At 52.3% G+C, this 20586-nt stretch overlaps 1 protein-coding gene across 2 annotated transcripts in view; it reads right to left on the bottom strand.

Moving 5' to 3' along the window:
* SH3PXD2A (SH3 and PX domains 2A) overlaps positions 1 to 18819 on the bottom strand; it is a 228236-nt gene extending 209417 nt beyond the window's left edge. For both annotated transcript variants that reach the window (XM_081267955.1, XM_081267954.1), the window contains exon 1: positions 18250 to 18819. In XM_081267955.1, coding sequence (XP_081124081.1) covers positions 18250 to 18321 — 72 coding nt within the window. In that variant the 5' untranslated portion in view covers positions 18322 to 18819. The remainder of the gene's footprint in view (positions 1 to 18249) is intronic.
* Positions 18820 to 20586: the final 1767 nt, after the last annotated feature.

The raw sequence follows: 20586 nt of genomic DNA on the forward strand, positions 1-20586 counted from the left end.
TTTCTGTCTCTCTCCCCACCCCATCCCGGAAAGAGAGTCCCTGGGGGACAGATCAGTAAAGGCTTTGTGCAGTTTCCACCCCTCCCCCAGGTCTCTGACCAGGCCAGAGGAAGTATTGGGAATAAAGCACAGGCCAGATCAGGGCTTCCTGAAAGACCCAGCCTTGGCCAGCTTCAAGGTCCTGGGGTGGGGGAAGTCCATGCGCTGATATGATTAAGGAGGGGTGTGCTCTGTGGAACCTGCGCCTAGGACCGCTGGCCCCTACCCTGCCAGAGCCATGATGAGGGTCTGTACCCAGAGAACCCACCTAGCTCACCCTACAAGCCATAGAAAGGGCTGAGCTACATGAACATGCTATGCTAGTGAAAGAAGCCAATCACAAAGACTACATAGTGTGCAAGACTCCCTTTACATGAAATGTCCAGGGCAGACCAATCTACAGACAGAGAGTGGTGGCCAGGGACCGGGGACTCATGAGGGACTCATGGGGTGATGGCTAAAGGGTACAGGTTTTTTGGTGTAATGAAACTATTCTAAAATGGACTATTACAGTCGTAGATGCCCAACTCTGTGACTACTCTGTATAATAAAAGCGATTGGATTGGGTACATCACAGGCGTCATTTGTGCAGTACAGGAATTGTATTCCAATAAAGCTGTTCCCAAAGGCAGGGGCTAGCAGCTGTCATCCCTGGGGCAGCTCAGTGAGGGTGCCAGTGTCCACTGTTTCCTGTGTTTTCACCAGGAAACATATTGTTTCTGTGCAGCCACCAACTCTACGAGTTTGTGCCACTTTGTTAGCCCCATTACACAGAGGGCATACTGAGACTCAGGGAGATTAAGCAATGTGCCCCAAGTCTCATGACCAGTGGAGACTCTCGCTCCAGAAGCCCTGCCACTTGGAACCACAGTGCTATATCACCACATCCTAACCCAAGTCAGTACCAGAAGAGCCAACATGAGGTCAATACTGTATGGATTGAGCACTTACATTAATAGTACTGGGCCTGGGACCTTATTAGAGGATGGTTTTTGAATAATTGTGCTGCCTGAGTGAGTCCTATTCTTTCCAAAGCTGGTCTTGACTGATGTCAAGGTGGCCCTTTAAGGGCCATCACTGCCCCCTCCAAGGGGGGGGGGGCATAGGTGGCCCTTTAAGGTTCCTGGGGACACTGGCAGGAACTATCTGCTTCTGTGGAGTTGTCTGTAGTCACCCAGCTGGCTGGGTACCAAGAGGCCCTCTCCCAGCAGCTCTGGGAACCCAAGTACATGTGAGCCCTAGGACAGGAGCAAATCCCAAGTGTCCCAGCCCAAGTCGCATCTGGGGCCGCAGCTTCCCTGGGCTTTCCCTCTGCTCTGATGTGAGCTCTCCTGGGCGGGAACAGCCAGGCAACCCTGTGGCCCCACTGTCTGGTCTGCCAAGAACTCAGGCTGAGGAGCCGTCCGTCCACCCTCTCCACGCCTTCCAGGAATCCCGGCTCGGAGGTGTGCTTCTCTGCCTGCGCACTTAGTAGAGGCCAAATTACTTAGCAGATGGCGTGACAGATCTTCACCACCTAGCCCTGCACCTGGATGTGGAACTGTCACACTCAAAGAACTCAGGTCCCACGAGCCAGCAGGAGGAGGGGAGCTGACATTTGCTCTGAGGGCACAAAAGTGAGGCACAAAGTTCCTTACCAACTAGAATTTTCTATACAATCCTCTCCTTGAGACCCAGGAGGTAAAGTCAAGGTCTTCCTAAGCTTCCCCTGCCCCTCCCCAAGGCTTCCCTTGCTTTTCCACAGTCTGCATCTCTGTCCACCCCCTGGTCACATCTTTCCTATGGTTCGGCTAGAAATCATGTTCCCAGAGTGAGTGTCCTGGATGCAGAGGGAGCCCTTTCCACAGCGCAGTGACATGGCACCCTCTCATCCACAGGCCCACCTTCCAAAGGGCGAGGGGCAGGACAGGGCAGGAGTGAGGGCTGGTCCAATCCCTGTCCTACCACCTACTAGCTGTGTCACCTTGAGTTTTCTGACTGAGCCCTTCAATCCTGTTTCCTGATCCATTCAAGGGGAGCAACATGAAGTCTAACTAAGCCTGCCTGGCACAGAAGAGGAGGAATAATGGCAGTTATATACAGACACGTGAGGATCCATGACATCCTTTTATACACAATCAGAACATCCTTGAACCCTGTAGCCTGACTATAAGGATGGTTGCCGAATAGGACTGGTAGACATTGATGTAACTGCTTTAATTACACCCTCTCTCTCTCTCTCTCTCTCTCTCTCTCTCTCTCTCACACACACACACACACACACACACACACACACACCTCTTTCTTTATTTTCTCAAAGATGCTTTCATTACCTTATGATGGAGAGAGGACTAAAATCACTGTGGCCCCCGGGCCCCCGGGCCATGCTATTTTTCTGGAAGTTCTTCTACAGGAAGCAAACCTTTTTTTTTTTTTTTAAAGAGAGAGTGAGAGTGAGAGAGAATTTTTAATATTTATTTTTTAGTTATGAGAGAGAGAGAGAATTTTTAATATTTATTTTTTAGTTTTCGATGGACACAACATCTTTGTTTGCATGTGGTGCTGAGGATCGAACCCAGGTCGCACGCATGCCAGGCGAGCGCGCTACCCCTTGAGCCACATCCCCAGCCCCACAAACCTTTTTTGATGCAGGTCTTTTTGTTGTAATAGGAGGTCAGTATCAGAAGAGCCAACATAAGGTCAATACTGTATGGCTTGAGCACTTAAATTAATAGTACTGGGCCTGGGACCTTATTAGAGGATGGTTTTTGAATAATTGTGCTGCCTGAGTGAGTCCTATCGTTTCAGGGCTATGCATGGGCAGGTTGGTTCTTTGGGGTGGTAAAATACCCAGTTTCTCCACAACTTCAAACACTGTCACAAGAAGCTTTAATGTTTATAATGTCCAACTCCCTGCCAAATAGCCAGATTTTACAGACAGGAATTTCATGACAGACACATACAGTGTCTCCTCATCTATGTCTCCATGTACCTGAGCCCACAGGCCAGCAACCCTGACCTCCAGGCCCTTATTAACTAACGCTGCTCTCCCAGCCTGATCTGTGATAGATGAAGACATCAGATTTCTAGTGTCCCTGAGTCCCTTGTTCGTTTCTTTCTCTCTGGGGCAAGTCTCTATAAGGTCAGAGTCCACGTTCCCAAGGCCAGCGTCCCTCCATCATGTCTGCATTGGCTAAACCTAGGCCCCATGAGCCCCTAGAAGCTGTTGTATTTATCAAGCATCCTCCACCCCATACACTCTGACTCACTCCAGAAACCGCCCTCCTATTGCAACAAAAAGACCTGCATCAAAAAAGGTTTGCTTCCTGTAGGAGAACCTCAGAAAGACAGCATGGCCTGGGGACCCAGGGACCACAGTGACATTAGTCCTCTCTCCACCATTGCTAGCAGAAATGTGCTCCTAGTCGGGTTCTTCCTGAAGCAGACCTGAAGACAGTCTTGGGTGCAGGCTGCTGACCCCAACCTGAGCTGCTTGGGGGTGGCCCTTCCCCTGACCTTCCTCAGGTTCGTCTGCTGGAGCACAGCAAGCCTCATTTATGCCACAAAATTGGAAAGGGCCCTAATACAGAGAGGTGAGAAGGGGAAAAGGGAAGGGTCAAAAGCCTGAGGATGGGCACCGCCAGGGTGCTGGACACACTGCAGCATGGCAGGTAGACTCAGGGGGGCCCAGAGCATGAGGGGGAGGGCGTCAGCAGAGTCCAGCACACTTCCAGAAGTCAGAGCCTTCTCAGAACCTTTCCTCGTCTGTGAGACGGACAGGAGACCTGTTCTGCTTCCTGGCAGGGTCCCTCGGAGGAAGTGTGGGTTATGCGATCAAACTGGGGTGCTGTGGGTACCAGCAGGCGCCATCGCCCTCGGCACCTGCGGACCTGCAGCAGTGAACACCGGGAAGCTTCTGAGGGCAGAGGTGTGCAAAGAAGGCAATTCTAGGCGGCAGCCCCTGACCATCCTCCACCTCCCCTTGCCAAGCCCTGTGGCGGTCTGGTCACATGAATGGAAGAGCCCACTGGCAGTTCCATGCTGTCCCCGGCTCTCACAACCCCCCAGGAGGCATGGCCATGGCCAGGGCCAGCTGAGAAAACACCTGGCAGGGTTAAGTGACTGGCTCATGGCACACGGCTAGGAAATGGCAGGGTCACCTTCACTCGCCTGCTGGTATGACCCTCATAGAGCCTCTCTCTAGAAGATGCCACAGGCTCCGTCCACGCTGCCTCTGTCACAGGCGCCATGCAGCCCTCTAAAGTTCTGGGAAGCGACTCTCCTGCCATGTGGGCTCCGTTAACAGCACTAGCTGGGCACCAGCCTCCGAGTGCTCTCCTCTTCCTCGCCCAGGTAAACCTCCCCATGATGCCATGGGGACGGAATAGCCCCATTTTACAGAAGAGGGCACTGAAACTCCAAGTGGGTGAGTCACTTGCCCAAGGCCACACAGCAAGAAAAGGTAGACTGACATATGAACTCAGGCAGGGGCTCTGATCTGCTGAGTCCCTTCCTCTCTGGGGTGCAGCCACATTTTCCTCCCCTATCCATGAGTAGGCCACATCCCCAGATGATGGGAATGGAGCCGCCATTGCCTTTCTCCTTGAGTGAGAACTGACGAAGGCTAGGGAGGCGAAAACAGCATGCCCAGCCACCTCTCTTAAAGGCTCAGGCTCCTAAAGAGTGCAAATCCTCGGTCCTGAGTGAGATCTTCTTACTGGGAACTGTGGGAACTGGTGTGCCCACGGTGGCACCAGGCACCACGGCCCAACAGAATTAGAGCCAAATGCCATTTTGTTTTTCCTTTTGAGAGTGACGACTTTTCCTTTTGGATGCTCTAAGGGGGGTTCCCAGTACAAGTTTTCCAAAAGAGGGGCAAACACAAGGGAAGGCCAAAGAGAGCAAGAAGCTACCACAGGACGGAGCCAGGGGGAAGCCTGATGAGCTGGCTCCCGGCTGCAGCTCTGGAAAGACCAGAGACCCTGCAGAAGAACACCCCTGTGTGACCTCACCCAGATGACGGCTTGCACTGCGGGGGCATCAGCTCAGCAGCTGAAGACCTCAGGCAAGCCCGCCATCTTCTTCCCACTTTCTATCATCAGCAGAACCAAGTGGAAGAGTGATCCCAGCCTCCTTTCTCATGCCTCCACCCTGACTCATAAGCACTTCTGCCACCACCTGTCAGTCCCAAGGTGGGATTTCTGACCACAGGGCAAAACAAAGCCAAGCTAAAGAGCTGAGCAGCCCAGGTTCAAAGTCAGATTAGGGGGCAGTAACTCTGCGGGCTCTCTGCTATGCACGGGCAGGTTGGTTCTTTGGGGTGGTAAAACAGCACCCCCAGCCACCTGTCTTAAAGGACCAAGCTCCTTGGAGGAGCACAAAAAGTCCCATTCCCTGGGCTCCTACGTGGGCCTGGCACAGGTTTGAATGTTTTACATACGTTAGCCCATTTAATCCTCACTACCAGCATGGAGATGCTTTGATCATCCCATTTTTCGGATGAGAAAACTGAGGTGCAGAGAACTTCCTCCTCCCTGAAGGCCCTGCAGCTCTTGAGTGGCAAAGCTGGATCTCAAGTCAGGTGGCCTGCCCTCAACGACTGCCCAGCTACCTCAACAGCACTGCACTTAGTTCTCACAACACCCTGCAACAGAGTTACTATGAGCTGCTTTTACAGACAAGGATACTAAGGACTGGTGCTGAGCTACCTGCCCAAGGCCATAAGCTAAGTAAGGGGCAGAGCCGGGAGCCCAGCTGAGGTCAATTCAGGGGTACCACTCACACTTGCCTCGCTCCGGGACAGGAAGGGACACTGCCAGAGGGGAGGCAACAGGCCTGGGAGAGGGCTAGCCAGGGCACACTAGCTGGCCCAAGGCAGGCTCCATAGCATAGAGCCAAAGGGCCCCAATGCCTGATGCCATGGAACCCAAGGGTGCAGGGCCAACAAGAGCCTGGGGCCAGCAGACAATGGAGCCAAGGACAGCTGCTGTTTATTTTGGGGCTGGAGAAAAAAGGGAAGGACTGGGTAGGACCCGCCTCCATCCAACAATAAGCTGAGCAGGGCCGGGTGGGGAGGCTGCCAGACCCCAGGCAAATCAATGCCCCACCACCTGCTGGGCTTTGCTGAGAGCTGAATGGTCTAGGTGTCAAAAACTCTCTTGCCAGACACCCTAATCTGGCCTTCACCAACAAACACCCCCAGCCCCCTGGGCTGGACTTGCAAATGGCCCAGGAAGACAACTTCCCAGAGCAAACCCACCCCCTTCAGTGTCGAGTTCCAGGAGCAAATGGTTTTTCCTGTCTGGGGAAGAGAGACTGCTTCCTCCGGCCTCCCATGGCTTTGGATCCCCTCACTCTGACACCGGTTAACAAGTGTCGCAGGCAAGGCCCACAGGGGGCCAACCTGGGCTGCTGTGAGACTGGCTGGTTGGATTCCCTGAGAGGCTATAGAGCAAGTTTTCCCAAAGGACTTTGAGTCCCCCTGCCTGGCTCGGAGCCCCAGCTGGTAAATGAATCTCTCTGTGCCCCTGTTTTCTCATCAGCAAAGAGAGGTGCACCCTAGTGCTTTCCTCATAGGGTTGTTCTGAGATTAAAGGTGCTTAGAAGCGTGCCTGGCATATCAACAGTGCTGCCACTGCTGTATGACTTGGCCTTGGGGTTTCCTTCTCGCTGTGAATACGGAAGATAGTTTTCCTGGATCAATACACCGAGCATTTAGGTTCCCAGGTTAGCCCATAAAGGAGGTGAATTGAAGACCTCTGGTTTTTGAGATGTAATTCTGTCAACTGGGAGAAAGAGAAGAGTTTTGGTGGGCAGACCTGAGACTCTTAGCACCATTTACAAGATTATATTGATAGAAACATGTGTTTTGAGTTTCCACCAACCAATTCCTACAACTGTAAGTTAGAAGCTGTGGTAAAAATAGGAGTGGGGTGGGAGGAAGGGGCTTTGCTAGAACAAAGCCTCAGTCCGGGTTTATCACACTGATCAGGGACCTACCATGATGCAGACGCTCTGCTGGCCTGAGGAGGGTGTGGAAGAGGCAGGACGCTGCCCTCACAGGGCTCCCCACTTCTGGCTCCGGGCTTTCTGCACAGTGCCTCACACATGGTGGGTACAAGACTATGTTCAGCCTCCAAAACTTCCTAATGTGCACACTGTCCGGGACCCTGGAGTTCCTATCCCCATCACTGCTGACCACGACGGCATCTCCCCAGAGGGCCCCACCCCGGGGATCAGGGTCAAACCCCAAAGAGTTCCCAGTCACTTTTCCAGCAGCATTTTGGCCAGTTTCCATCTTCGAGGCCCATCCCTGAACAGAGCATGCCACCCAGGTCGGGGAGGGATATGGGGCTCAGGTTGACCCCCTTCCCTGCCCCCACTACCCGCTGCTCTTCCCTCATCAGTCCACAGTGGCCTCCTTGCTCTTGCCTAGAGAGGTCAGGCATGGCCCTACCTCAGGCCCTTAGCACTTGCTGTTCCCTCCTCCCTCAACTACTTTCCCCAAATAGACACAAGCCTCACTTCCTTGCCTTCCTCAAGTCTTATCTAAAGTCACCCACAGAGTGGGGCTGTCCTTGAATACCCTCCACAAAAAGCACAGCAACCCCCACATCACCAGCCCTCCCTTGGTCCCTCACCCTCCCTTAGTTCTCTCCACAGCATTTGTCCCCCATGTGTTTGTTTACTGTTCCCCTTCTTCCATCAGAATGTAAACTCCAAAAGGGCAGGGGTTTTCATCCGTCCTGCTGTGTCCTCAGTGCTTGGGAGCATCGAGTAGTGAAGAATGAATATGAGTAAGTAACAGCTTGCCAAAAGCTGGAAACCCAAGGCCATTCTTGGTGTTAAATGAGAAGTAAAACAGTAATCATTTTTAAAATGCACAGACAGGAAATATTTTAGGATGAGAGGTCAGGGAAGCTTCCGGAAGGTAGAAGAAATAAATGGATCAAAATCATGGATGATAATGATGTTAATGACAACAGCTGCCATTTATTGAACAGCTATTATATGCCGAGCGCTACACAGAGTCACAACCATATGGGGTAGGTATTATTATTATTCCCATTTTACAGATTAGGAAACAGAGACCCATGGAGATTAAGAGGCAGGGCTGAGACTCATAACCCACCTGGGACAATGGGCAGAGGCTATCCATGCCCTGTCCCTATCCTCTTGCCCTCAACTTCCAACCGCTGGCACCTCAGTCTCTCCCCAGGGATTTATTCCAGTTTCCAGAGCCTGTTTTTTGCCTGAGGCTGGAGTTTTTGCGCATCAGCTAGAAGACAGGAGATTAAATTGCCCCCTGCTCCAACCACAGAGCTGTGCTATCCACCATCCTTAAGGAGAGGACAGAACCCCTGCAGCTGGGACCTCTGAAGGACCAGGACTTCAAAAGTGATCCTGGACAAGAGTTGAAGGGGAAGAAAAATTCGAACCCAAAACAGAGACCATACCTCCCCATAGGCTTATTATCTTATCTCGACCAGCAGCTGCAGACCTATAAAATAGAGGGGCTCAGAGGAGGTCAGAGTGAGCAGGTGACCTGGGGTTTCATCCAGATCCTTGATGCTTTATCTGGGACCCATGAGCTCCTAAGTCCCTGGCCTCTGAGGGAGCTGTCAGAAAAGGTATCTGGATGACCCTGGATGTCCAGCCTTCTGTGGGAAACCCACTGCAACACACTCCCTTTCTTCTGAGCCCAGGGCAGTGCTAAGTGTTCCGGTCCCCCACCTCCAGAGCCACAAAGCAGGCTGAGGACCCCCCTGAGAGCATGGAACAGCCACAGAGCCCAAAGTCTGAGGGAGAGTAGAGAGGGTGAGAAAGGCCACGCACGTGCAGCTACTTTTGACATGAGTGGGTGTCTCCGGCCTGGGCAGGGGGAAAAAAGGACACCCACCCTGCAACCCAACCTCTGGGAACCCAGTAGAAACATCACAGGTTTTGTTGCTGCAGAGATCTGGGCTCAAACCCTGCCGCCCACCATTTACCACCAGTAAATACCAGATGCAAGATGTGGTGCCTCTCTGAGTCCATTTTCTTATGTATATGACATAGATGATGACCAGGGCCTGCCTTGGGTCAAATGAGACAACAAACAAGGAGCCCTAGCCCAGTGCCTGCACCTAAAAGGGGCTCCAATAACTCAACTCTCCACTTCCCCACCTGGAAGGGTGCCTTGATCAGCTCCGAATCATGGGGAAAATGAGACTGCTCTTCTCAAGTTGCCAATGAGCAATGACTAAATAACGAATCCCGCTTGAAACCAAAGCTCAGACATCCATTCTAGGACAGACCTCAACTCTGTAAGAGAAGGATCAGTTTGCCAACCCCCTGGGGCTTAGGCCAGCAGAAATCCTGGCAGCCACCTCCAGGAACCTGGTCCTCATCAACAAGTACTTATGTCCCTCCTGGGTGCCAGGCACTGTGCTGAGAGCTCAATTAATCCCTTCCGGCCCAGAAGGCAGAATTCAGGAGTTTCCCTCTGAGAGCTGCCCTGCTAGCACCATGCCAGGCAGTTGGGCCTCCTCCTCTGTTGTCACAAAGAGAAATTCTCCCACACAGGCAAGTCCCTTAAAATAGCTTTTTGGGTCTGGGCCATCAGGAAACAGAATAAAGCTGGATCAGAATCGGGCCTACCATGAAAGTTTATAAAGCAGCCACTTCAAATGACAGGAACAGCCCCTATACACTCAGGGTGGGCAAAAGAGGCAAGGCAGGCTTCCCAAACAAGAATGGGGGTGCCATTCCACAGGAGAACAGCACGTTGGGCGTGAGACCCTGGGCAACCCTGGAGTGTGTAAGGCACAGGGACAGCAGCTGGGGGAGGGGCAAACACTCCTGATTGTGCGCTTGACTGACAAGCAACCTTGCCTTTCTGAACTGCAGGCTCAAGTCAAATGGGGTTAAAAATGCAGCCCCTTCAGGTCTGTGTTGGGGCCGGAGATTATAAATCAGAGGGCTGGCAGTGCCTGGCACAAAATGTGTGGTGGCTGCGTGACAATGGTGGTGACGTAAAACAGGTCAAGTTCTGCTTCAACTATTACCAAGTAAGAATATTCCTTGAGAAAAGAAAATGCAGGGGCCTCTACCAGGGAGGGCGCTGTGATGGGCAAAGCAAACCAGCCCACAGCCTCTTGAGCTCATACCCTACCTGGTGCCCCCAACAGGTTCACCATCTGCATGGGGCAGCAACCCCACCCCCTGTTCCTAGGAATTTCGGTCAGATCTGATAAGAATGATCAACAGCCCCAGGTCTAAAGTTCACACTCCCGGGATCCCAGAGACAGATTAGATGGCCCCTCACACTGGCCCCTACTACATAATTTATGCTGTGTTGACGCACTCGGAGGAAGGGCTTCTGCCCCATTCCGCTTTGCTTGTGCCTCCACCCAGGCTTGGGAGGGAAATGACAGCAAAAGGTCAGAGAATGCCTCAGGGTGGCTGGGCAGAAAGCACAGCTGTTTCCTCTTTGTTAACTCAGCCGCCTGGGAGATGCTTCCTCCCCTCAGGTAAGGAGGAGGAGAGATGGGCATATCTCTTCCCATTCCCCAAAATGACAGGTTTGGAAAGAAGCAAAGTGTCATTGCCAGAGGTGGTATTCTAGAAAGGTCTTCAGGGTGAGGGTCTGAGGTGTCCTGAGTCAGCCTGGCTACACCTTCTCAAGAGGAGGCTGGGCAGGTGAGCCTTGCTGAGATTCTCTGGGAGTCCAGAAGAGCTCTTTTCCTAAAGTATCCTCTGCCCCACGGGATTAAGAAACCAGCCTAAGGGCTCTGGAGCCTCCTACAGTGATTTTCTCTGGGCTTTGCAAAGTAGTCATCATGGCTTCTGCAAGGCAGGCCGGAGAGGAAGCAGTCACCTCCTTTTCTACATGGGCAAATGGAGTTCCAGAAAGAGGAAAGTGAGGTGTGGAAGAGCTCATGGCTGGAGAGACTAACCAGTAAGGTCTCAGGTTGAACCCCCTGGGGGCCCAGTCCCCTAGGTTCATACAATGTCATTAAGGGAGTTCAGGATCTCTGAGGGGACACGGCAGGCTTTGGAGCCCACAGCTCCATGACAAGTGCAACTCATGGGCTGCACAGGGTGCCCTCCCCTGGGTGATGTGGACGCCAGCAGGCTGGAGGGGCTGTTTGAGAATATCCACAGACAACTCTTAGCACATAGAAAGCATTTCAGAATGTGCGCTGTTATTTTTATTATGACATTTCACCTGAAGAATAAGACTTGCTAGAACATCTAGGAGTGGTGGGGGTCAAATAAATGAAGAAGTAGTTGTATTTAAAATACTCAAAATGAGTTCAGAAAGCTCTTGGAGTTGAAGGCAACCTTAGTGTGAGTGTTTCAGATGACACTGAGAGAGACTTCGAAGCTACCCTGGAGCTGTTTGGTATTAGCCCCCAGGCCATCTAAGGATAGGCCTGCCAGCCAAACCCACAGCAGCTAACACCTCACTCCTGGCTGCTCCCCCTTCTCCTCCTCCACAGCCCACCCTCCCAAGAGCCTGGGTGCAATCAACTTTTATGGGGCAGCCTGACCCCTAGAAATAAGAGCTATAAACAGGAGGGTCTGGGATCTGGCCAAGTCAAGCGTCCCCAAAGCAAAACTAGAAAAAGGTTCCAGTCCTTACCTAGCCCTGTTCCAGCCACGGCAGCAAGAGCAACCCTAGAGTCCGTTCTGGAGCCCACCCAAGGTCTGGTACCAAGAAGCCATTGTCACTGTCCCCCAGCCTTGGTGAGAAAACAGAGATTCCTAGGGATCTATTCAATAAACTCTGAATCCCCCGAGCTGCCACCCCAGGCCCTCAGGATCTGGCTATGACCTTCTCCTCATCCTTCTTCCCCACATTTAGGTTCTGCCTGGATTTTCCTGACCCGTTCCACCTCTACACTTTTGCTTTTCCCTTTTTGGGAATCCCTTTTCCTGATTTTCCCATCTCAATCCGACTCTTTCCTAGCCAATCCTAATGACTCCCCAAGGCCCACCACGAAGCCTTTCTTGAACCATCCTCCTTCCCTGAAAACTCTGGGTCCCCGGGAGCACTCCCCCCTCTGAGTATCTTAGAGACTTAATGATTCACATGGCAAACATGTATGCTGCACCTTGGATGTGTCAGGTGTCATTCTAAGCTCTTCACACGGAGGACTTGAGCCTGTGAACCAGGTCCGATCTCCCACATTTTTTTCCAGATGAGGAAACTGAGGCAGTATAAGGAGGAGATGGAATTCCAGCCAGGGATACCAGAGTCGGTACTCAAGGACACACAGCATCCCCAGAGGCACCTCTCCTGCCCTCAGGATGGGATGTGGTGACTCCCCATCTCTGATTCCCAAATCGGTGAGCTGCCACTGTCTTCCCGCTGAGAGCCGAGTCCAGGAGAGATAACCAGAGTCCCGTAGAACAGAGTTCACACAAAATGCCCTCTAATGGCATCTTCCACAGTGCCTGGCATCCCAGAAGGTGTCAAGTTAGTTCTTCCCATCCTGACTGGACTCTGGTCAGTTCTGTGCCTGCAGCAGGGGCTCAGTCCCCACGGCTGATGTAGTGATTTGCCTGGAGGTTATGTGGGCCAGGAGAGCGGTCAGCTTAACATCCCATTCACCTGCCTGCCTGCAACTGATTCCCTGCAGGCAGCAGCAGCCCCACCAGGCAGGAAGCAACTCTGGGAATTGGCCTGTTGAACGCTGACCACCCTAGTGGGAGCGTCCATTATTTTTGGCAATTGTCATGGCAGAGGACACCTCTGGCCCTAGCTCAGGACCCATTTCCAAAGCCAGAATCTCCACCTCATTTCCCACACACACACACCTTGTCCTTCCTGTCATTTGGGTCTTGGTCCCAATCCATTATCCCTTTCCTGGATTCTCAGAACTCAAGAGGAGTACGTGTGACTACTGTATGTATAACTATCATTTGTTTTATTTTGGATGCAAAAGAGAACAGAGTTGCCTGTTAGACTTTTTCTGGCCAAGAAATAGTCTGGTCAGTGACTCAAGCTGAGGAAATTAGAAGGTAATTTCCAGGGAGCTGCTTTGCAAACCCCAAGTCAGAAGTCCCCCCAAACGCTCCCTAATTTGGCCTCCACTGCCCGTTAACTCTGCTGGCCCCAGAATATCTCTCCGGAAAATGCAGCAGCTGGTGCTCATATTTCTGGAGCTGGAAAAGGTCTCCTCTGACATCAAAAAGGTTTATTTTTCCCTTCCCTTCCCCTCTGCCTGCCACCACACATGGTGATCCCAACCCCAGTTTGCCCCCCAGAAAACCCTCACTGAGCTCTGAGCAAGACCAGGATAAATGGCTGGCTGTGATCCCTGTTCCAACGGTCTTGAAGGATGTGGTTGGTTGTTCCATGAGCAAGGAGCCTCGTCAGCCCTGTGAATCACCCCTCAATCACTTCCCTCTCCAGAGAAGAAACAATTCCTGTTCCTGTGCATGAGAATATACAGAGAGAGAGAGAGAGAGAGAGAGAGAGAGAGAGATGGGGAGCAGGCAAGAGTGCGCACCCCTGTATGGCACTGACTACTGACCTTGCTTTTATCTGGAGCACCTTCTTCCTCTCTCCCAACCCATATTCCTTCCCTTTTCAGCTATCAGGAAGCCATCAGTAGGTTCCAAGCTCAGCTCAGGATCCCCTCCAGGTCTGAACAGCTGTCCCATGTTTATCTGTTTCTCCAGGACTGGGTGTTTTCCATGGGGCAAGTAGCCCAATTTCACATCAGACTATGAACAGCTGGGCCTTCCTTTCTGCCCAGTCTTTCCTTTGCTCTCCGTTTCACCTATAAGGTCCCAGATGTGCTTCAGTGCTTTGGTGAGGAGGAATACCACATGGAAACCAGTATGCAGCTAGCACCCATGATGGGCGCCAGGTTCTGGGTAGAAGCTTTCCCCTGAATTATGACAGGTCAAAGCCCTGTGAAATTACAGGAGGAAACAGAGCCCCAGAGTGACTGGTTCAAGGTTGCACAGCTAGGAAGAACCAGAGGCCAACCCAATCGGCCCAACGCCATTCCTTCCATAACGGAACTGGCCCTGGAGAAGGCCTTTTCAGACTGCAGCTGTACATCCTCACTCCTCGTGGGCTGGAGCCACAGTCTAAGGGCTCAGAAATGAATGAGTTTGGGGTCAATTCCTAAAAATGTGGTTCCAAGGACCCACACCAAAATCTGTGATGATCTAAACACAGGGAGAATGTATTATTTCCACAGGGTCCACCCTTCATTCCTCACTCTGCACATCACTGAGTACAGAAACCATTCTGAATTTGCTCCACTCCTCCCAATCCCCAGGGACCTCCCATCATTGCCCATCAAACTCACCTACCTGCCTCCTGGTGGACGACCCATACAGTGAGGCAGCCCTCTGATACCACCCCCCATTGTACAGGCCTGAGCCTGGCCTCCCCACTCATGTTCCAACTGAAGAGAGGGCCCATCTTAGAATCTCTCCTCCTTTGGATGTAAACTGATATGCATTTCCCAAGATCTGCCTGAGAGACCCCATGCAATCTTGTTAACCTCTCTTAGCCTGTTAACCCATCTGTAAAAAGAAATCAAAGAACCTCCCCAACACAGGAGTACATTGGATGAACTGTAGCAATCCCATGAGAACATGCATGTTGAGTGTTAGGCACCATGGATGGTAGCTGTTAACACTGGCTACTACTTGTTTTCCCTAAAGAGTTCTGTGGATATCAGAATGTACATGATTGGTATTTGTCTGAAATAAACACTCAGGAAAGAAAATGATGGTCCAAATCCAAACAGACATAATCCATCGTTTGCTTTAGATAAACGAGCTTCTCATACAGCTCAACATACACCTATACTCATGTGAACACAAAGAATTATGTGAATCTGAACTCAATCCCTATCAGAAAGCTTCCAAATGGGATTAATTTGCAGTTTGCATCCAGCATTAGCAGGACCCTTTTAAGGACAAGTGGTGGCCAGTTTTCCTACAGTCTCCTGTGGGCAGCTCATGAAGACTAGGAAAGGGGCCCAGCTCCGGGCCAGGAGCCGGACCTAAGCAGCAGCTGCTCCCCCTTCCCAGCCCCACCCCTAGCAGGGGCTGGCAGAGAGAAAGGAAGCCAAGGGCTGGCGGCATCATGCAAACTGAAGGAGGCTACTGGCCTGTCTTGCATAAACAGACCCAAAGCACAGGACCCCAGGCAGCTCTCCCTCCTCATGGAGATGAGCACGCCCCTGGCTGGATGTCCTGAGAGAACCTTTGCATGTGTTCCTGGAGTTTGGGAGCCAGTGGAGCTCCTCCTGCTTGGGCCCCAGGCCTCTCTCATCAGCGAGTTCTGGCTAATGTGCACATCCCATAAAACCTCTTTCCTCTGCAATTTACCAAACCACAGACTCAGCATTCACCATAGGTGGAGGGCAGACTAGAAGGAGGCATGCTTCTCCAGTGTAGAGGTTTCTAGAACACATACAACTTGGACACAGCACATTCTGCCAGCTAACCACACCAGAGTACTTTACCCAGAACACTTAACCTTGTGCATGAGGTCCACACCCCAAGGGCCAAGAGAGGAAGGAGTTCCAAGCCTCAGGGGTCACAGCCTCCTCAACTGGCTCCTTCTGTCCCTGTTGCCCCTGCTTCCTATTATTGGACACCCTATTTAATGCCTTATGCCCCAAATGTAGAGGAATCTCTCCACCAACAGATATTTGTCTTTCTAGTCAACCTCAGCCAGACTTAAGGTACCATTGATGAACAAAACCCATACCACAGGCAAAAGGCCAGTTCAACTCAGAGGCTGAGACAGCTGTGATGCATATTACTCCATCCGGTTCTCAGTTTCCTCATCTACCAGATGAGTCCTTGATCCCTGCCAGCTCCACAATCCCACCACATACAACACTTTCTCCTCTTATTGTTTTCCAGGACCTCAGTTCAGAAATCTGTATGGCTCAGTGACATCACTCCCTGTCCCAAACACTATGTCATTGCTTCTTACATGGGAAGCGGAGCTGTCCCAGGAAACACTTTGTCTGTAAAAAGGGAGGAAATGATCATTTCAAGAGAACTGGACAGGACTTCTTTTGTGTTGCCCATACAGCACACGTTATTATCAATCTTAAGACCCAAAGACTTTCTTCCTTTTTGCCAGACCATTAATAGCTGCTTTTCAGAAACACTTTCTTAGTCAGAATCTCACCAACAGTCAGTTACCATTTAATGAGTGCTTGTTATGTGCCAGGAACTGGGCTAAGTGCTTTACATGGATGATCTCATTTAATTTTCCCCACAGCCCTCTGAAGTACATACTATTATTATCCGCACTTTTAAAACGAGGAAACTGAGGCCCACGGAGGTTAAAGAACTTGCCTAAGGTTGTACAGCTAGTTAGTGGCCAACCTAGGCATTGAATAAGACCTCCTAACTTCAGAGCCCCCAGAAAGACCCTCCCTGGTCCTGGTGGAAACACTCCTGGTTTGTTGCCAACAGATTGTGCATTTGTAATCTTGGGCATTGTTGGTCAGAGCTAAAAGGCAAGGTTTAAAATGTCTAAAATCCAGAGCTAAAAAAGCACCTGCCTGGGTCTTGGAGCAGAGTGCCATCTGTTGAAAGCAGTGCCAATCTCTGCCAAGGATTAGAAAACAGAACCCTTAAACTTAGCCTGCAAAACTTGAGAAAAGAGGTTAGGAAAACCGGTTTGATTCTAAATCCTGGTATGTGCAAATGGGCATCTGTCCTGGGAGCAGGGTGATCAACTGGTGATCCAAGCTCTCCAAAAGTTTTCTTGTAATGGCAGTAGAAGAAGCTTGCAAAGCCAGATGACACAAATGGATTGACTCTCTGATTGTGTGTCAGGAAATATCCCCCACAGGCACCTACCTCCCTGCCTGATCACTTTAACCTTCTCTCCAACCTGACCCTAGTCACACTTTCTCAACTGTAAAGAACTCCCTCTTCAGAGCTCCTGGTGATTCCAGAGAAAGAGTAGCCTGAGGCTGACAGTACCACAAACCCCAGTTCCCCTCCAGCAGGGAAATAACAGGCACTTCAGAGATCAATGGGCAATCTAGGGCAGCAACCAACAGCCTGTTTTAATTGTTAAAATTAATGCTTTGAGCATTCTGAATGCTCCTTTTAAATGCTTAATTTGCAAATAAGATGCAGCCCTGCTGTCACCATGTCCTCTGTACTTTGGAAACTGGGTTGTGGATCTCCTTTCTCTCTAGGACAGGAGCACGGTGCTAAGATAGGCATCTTCAAATGTCAGAGACACTGTTTACTTCCTAAGGTGTGAAGGATGGGAAGACAGGACTGGCTTAGATGAAAAGGGGACTGTCACACAGAGCCTGGAGCCCGGCCCCCGGTCAACCTCAGCCCCTTCTCATTAAGTTTGGGGAAGGTAGGGGGAGGGGCGGTTGGCCATTCCTTGGAGACCACAGCCAACATTTTTTTTTTAATATTTATTTTTTAGTTCTTGGCGGACACAACATCTTTGTTGGTATGTGGTGCTGAGGATCGAACCGGGGCCGCACACAAGCCAGGCGAGCGCGCTACCGCTTGAGCCACATCCCCAGCCCAACACAGCCAACATTTGCCTTCTCGTGTCTGGAGATGGAGCATCACTTAAGAGGAAATGACCCCGGTTAAGGGTCACGTCCAGAGGAGGGATAAAAGGAAAAGCCACAATTCTCCTCACACCACGGGACACAATAGCTTTAAGAAGGAAATCAAAGCTGGGCGCTGAGAGTGAAGGGGGGCAGGGGACACGGCGCTTCCTTCTGCCCCCAGACCCAGGCCTAGGCAGGCAGACAGCAAACGTGGGCTGCAGAGTGCGAGGCGCGGGTCTCCGGGCAAGCCTCTGAAAGCATCCCGGGCTGAGCGAGCGCGAGCGACCCGAGCCCCCAGGGAGCGCCGGGAAGATGCTCTTTCCCAGTGGAGTCGCTCAACTAGGGGCTGACGAAAGCGCCCCCCTCCCCGCCCCAATCCATCAAAGCTCAGGCGGACAGATGACTTCACCGTTGTAACAGACAAGGGCAGCCACTTGCCAATTCCAATGCCAAAAAAAGAAACCGGAGAGAGGGGAGTGGAGAAAGGACAGAAAAGGTTTCCCTGAAGATCACAGCCCTGCAAAGAAACTCTAGAGCCACAGGCTGCCCTGAGGGCACGCAGCTCCGGGACTTACTAGCGAGGAGGAGCTAGGGGCCACCCGGCGCCCTGGCCAGCCCCCCGCTGGGGTATATGGGTGTGGGGGGAGCGGACAGTACTCACATAATGCTTGGAGGGGTTCCTCCGCTTCTCCACGTCCACCACCGTGGCATCTTGCACGCAGTAGGCGAGCATCTTCCCCACAAAGCGAGTGGCGCCCCCGGGCGGCGTCACCTTCTCATCCCGGCCCTGCTCCGGCTCCTGCAGCCCGGGTCCCCGCCGCCACCCGCCACACCGGCCCGGCGAGCCGATCGCTGCCCGGGCTTCCTGTGCCCACGGGCACGGCCCGGGTCAGGCGACGGTCCCGAAGGGCACGAGGGCTCCGTGCGTCTCGTGAGGCTCCCCGTGGGCCTGCCTTGCGCCCCTTCCCTCCCGCGTCGCCGCTGCAGCCGCCCGGCTCCTGCTCGCCCGCCCGCCTGCTCTCTCCGCCGCCCGGTGGGTCCGGCGGGAACTGGCGGAGCAGAGGAGGGCCGGGGGTGTGTCCCGCCAGCGAGGGCACGGGGCGGGGGACCAGATCCTGCTGTCAGCGCGCCGGGGAGGGGCCGGCGGCGCCCCTTCGCGGCGCTCCGGCTCCGGGGGGCTTGGAGCAGGCGGAGGTTGTGGGCGCAGGAGGCGGAGGCAGGGCCCGGCAGGCAGCGAAGGGAAGGGAAGGGAGGGGAGGGGAGGGGAGAGGGGAAGAGCGCGGGGAGGGGCTCCGGGACGGGGGAGGGGCTCGGGAAGACGGGGAGGGGGCTGCAGGCGGCCGGAGGGGTAGGGGCGGGTCGGCGCGCCCCAGCCAGAGCCGAGAGAGCAGCCAGAGGCCTGGCGCGGCACTGGGCTAGCCCGCTGGGCACAAAAACTCGGGGTGGCTTTGGAGGGCGGAGGCTTGGGGAAAGTGAACGCGGCTCTCCCCCATCCTGGCTTTCTGTCTCGGAAAGGATTTGTGCCTTCTTGTCGCCACCTTTATGTCCCCCTACCTCTCCTGTCCCACATAGCTCTTTAATGAAAAGTAGTTTATTACCCGGCTGTTACTGCCCAGGGACTCAGAAAGAGAAAGGAATGGAAAGGGCCTGCATTAAATCCTTCAATCAGAGCCTCTTCGGATGAAACTCCTGCCCCCGCCCCCATCGGGTCACAAAGGGTGAATTCTCCCCGGAAATGGGATCGATGGATTCGCTGCATGAGTCCTTCATCGATCTGGGCTTGTGTAACTATCCTGTGACATCATTTACTAAAGACAAGGTTACATACTACATAACAAGGCTGCCTTAAGCCCAGGGCTCCCCTGGGACCCTCCCGGGCTAGCTACCAGGGAGGGGAACACAATGGTGGGAAAATCCACTGGGTCGGGGGCCAGCTCTTCATTAGCTCCAGGCTCTGACTTTCTCACCACCCTCCCTCTGTTCTGGAAAATCAACTATCCAAGCCACTTGTCCATCTCTGGACTTGGAGCACAATTTTACTTAATTTGATTTAGCTTTTCCCCCAACTATTTCAACCTTTTTTTCCCATTCTACTTTCAAACATTTAAAGGGGGAGAGCTTTCACAACTAATCCAACTGTTTCACAATCACAATGAAGTTTTGTGACTGTTGACCAATGGAAACATCTGAAATGGGGGCGAAGAATTTTGTGATCTTATTTTCTTCTTTGCACTATCAGAACCCTTGTACCAATCGAAGACTGCATTCCCACATTTGCTTGGGGCAGAGTACCCCACTCTGTTCCAACCATTTTGGGGAAGGGTGCAGGGACACCAAATGATGGCACATGAGAAGGAAATATAGAAGAGCATAGGGGTCCAGACTTGATGCACTGAAGACTTCACAGTTGTATCAGACAAGGGCAGCTACTTGCCAATTCCAATGCCAAAAAGAAAGAAAGGAGAGAGAGACAGAGAGAGAGAAAGACTAGGCATCTTGTCTGAGATGCTAAAAAATGCTTTTGGGTATTGCAGCAAGAATACTAGGAGAATGTGATCTGGAAGTGAAGTTCAATTGATGGGGAAACAGGGAGAGTAGGGCCCCCTCTCTCAAGCAAAGTTTGTTCCTTGAAGGGGTGGGTGGGAGAAACGGCTGTCAGTATTGAACTTCCAATCCAGCTCCCAGTCTTCTCTGGTGATGAGTCAAGGAAGTCTGTGAGTTCAGTTAAAAGGATTCATAATAGCACTAGCAGCCCTTCCTCTACAGAAGGGAAAGCATTCTAATACTCTAACAATCCCCTGGGGAGGGGAGCTGATGTTTGTCTGTTGCAGGGAAAAAAGAGGAGGGGACCCAGTTCACCATGGGTCCCCTTGGGAATCAGAGCAGTAGGCTCAGGCAAGAGGGCACCACGGCTCTCCTGCTCACTCTCCTACTCCTGGGCGCTGATTCACACTGAATATGACACCAAACACAAGAAGTCCATGGAGAGAGGGTCCCA

Source organism: Spermophilus citellus (genome assembly GCF_964194105.1).
Source record: "Spermophilus citellus genome assembly, chromosome: 15".
Taxonomy (NCBI): Eukaryota; Metazoa; Chordata; class Mammalia; order Rodentia; family Sciuridae; genus Spermophilus; species Spermophilus citellus.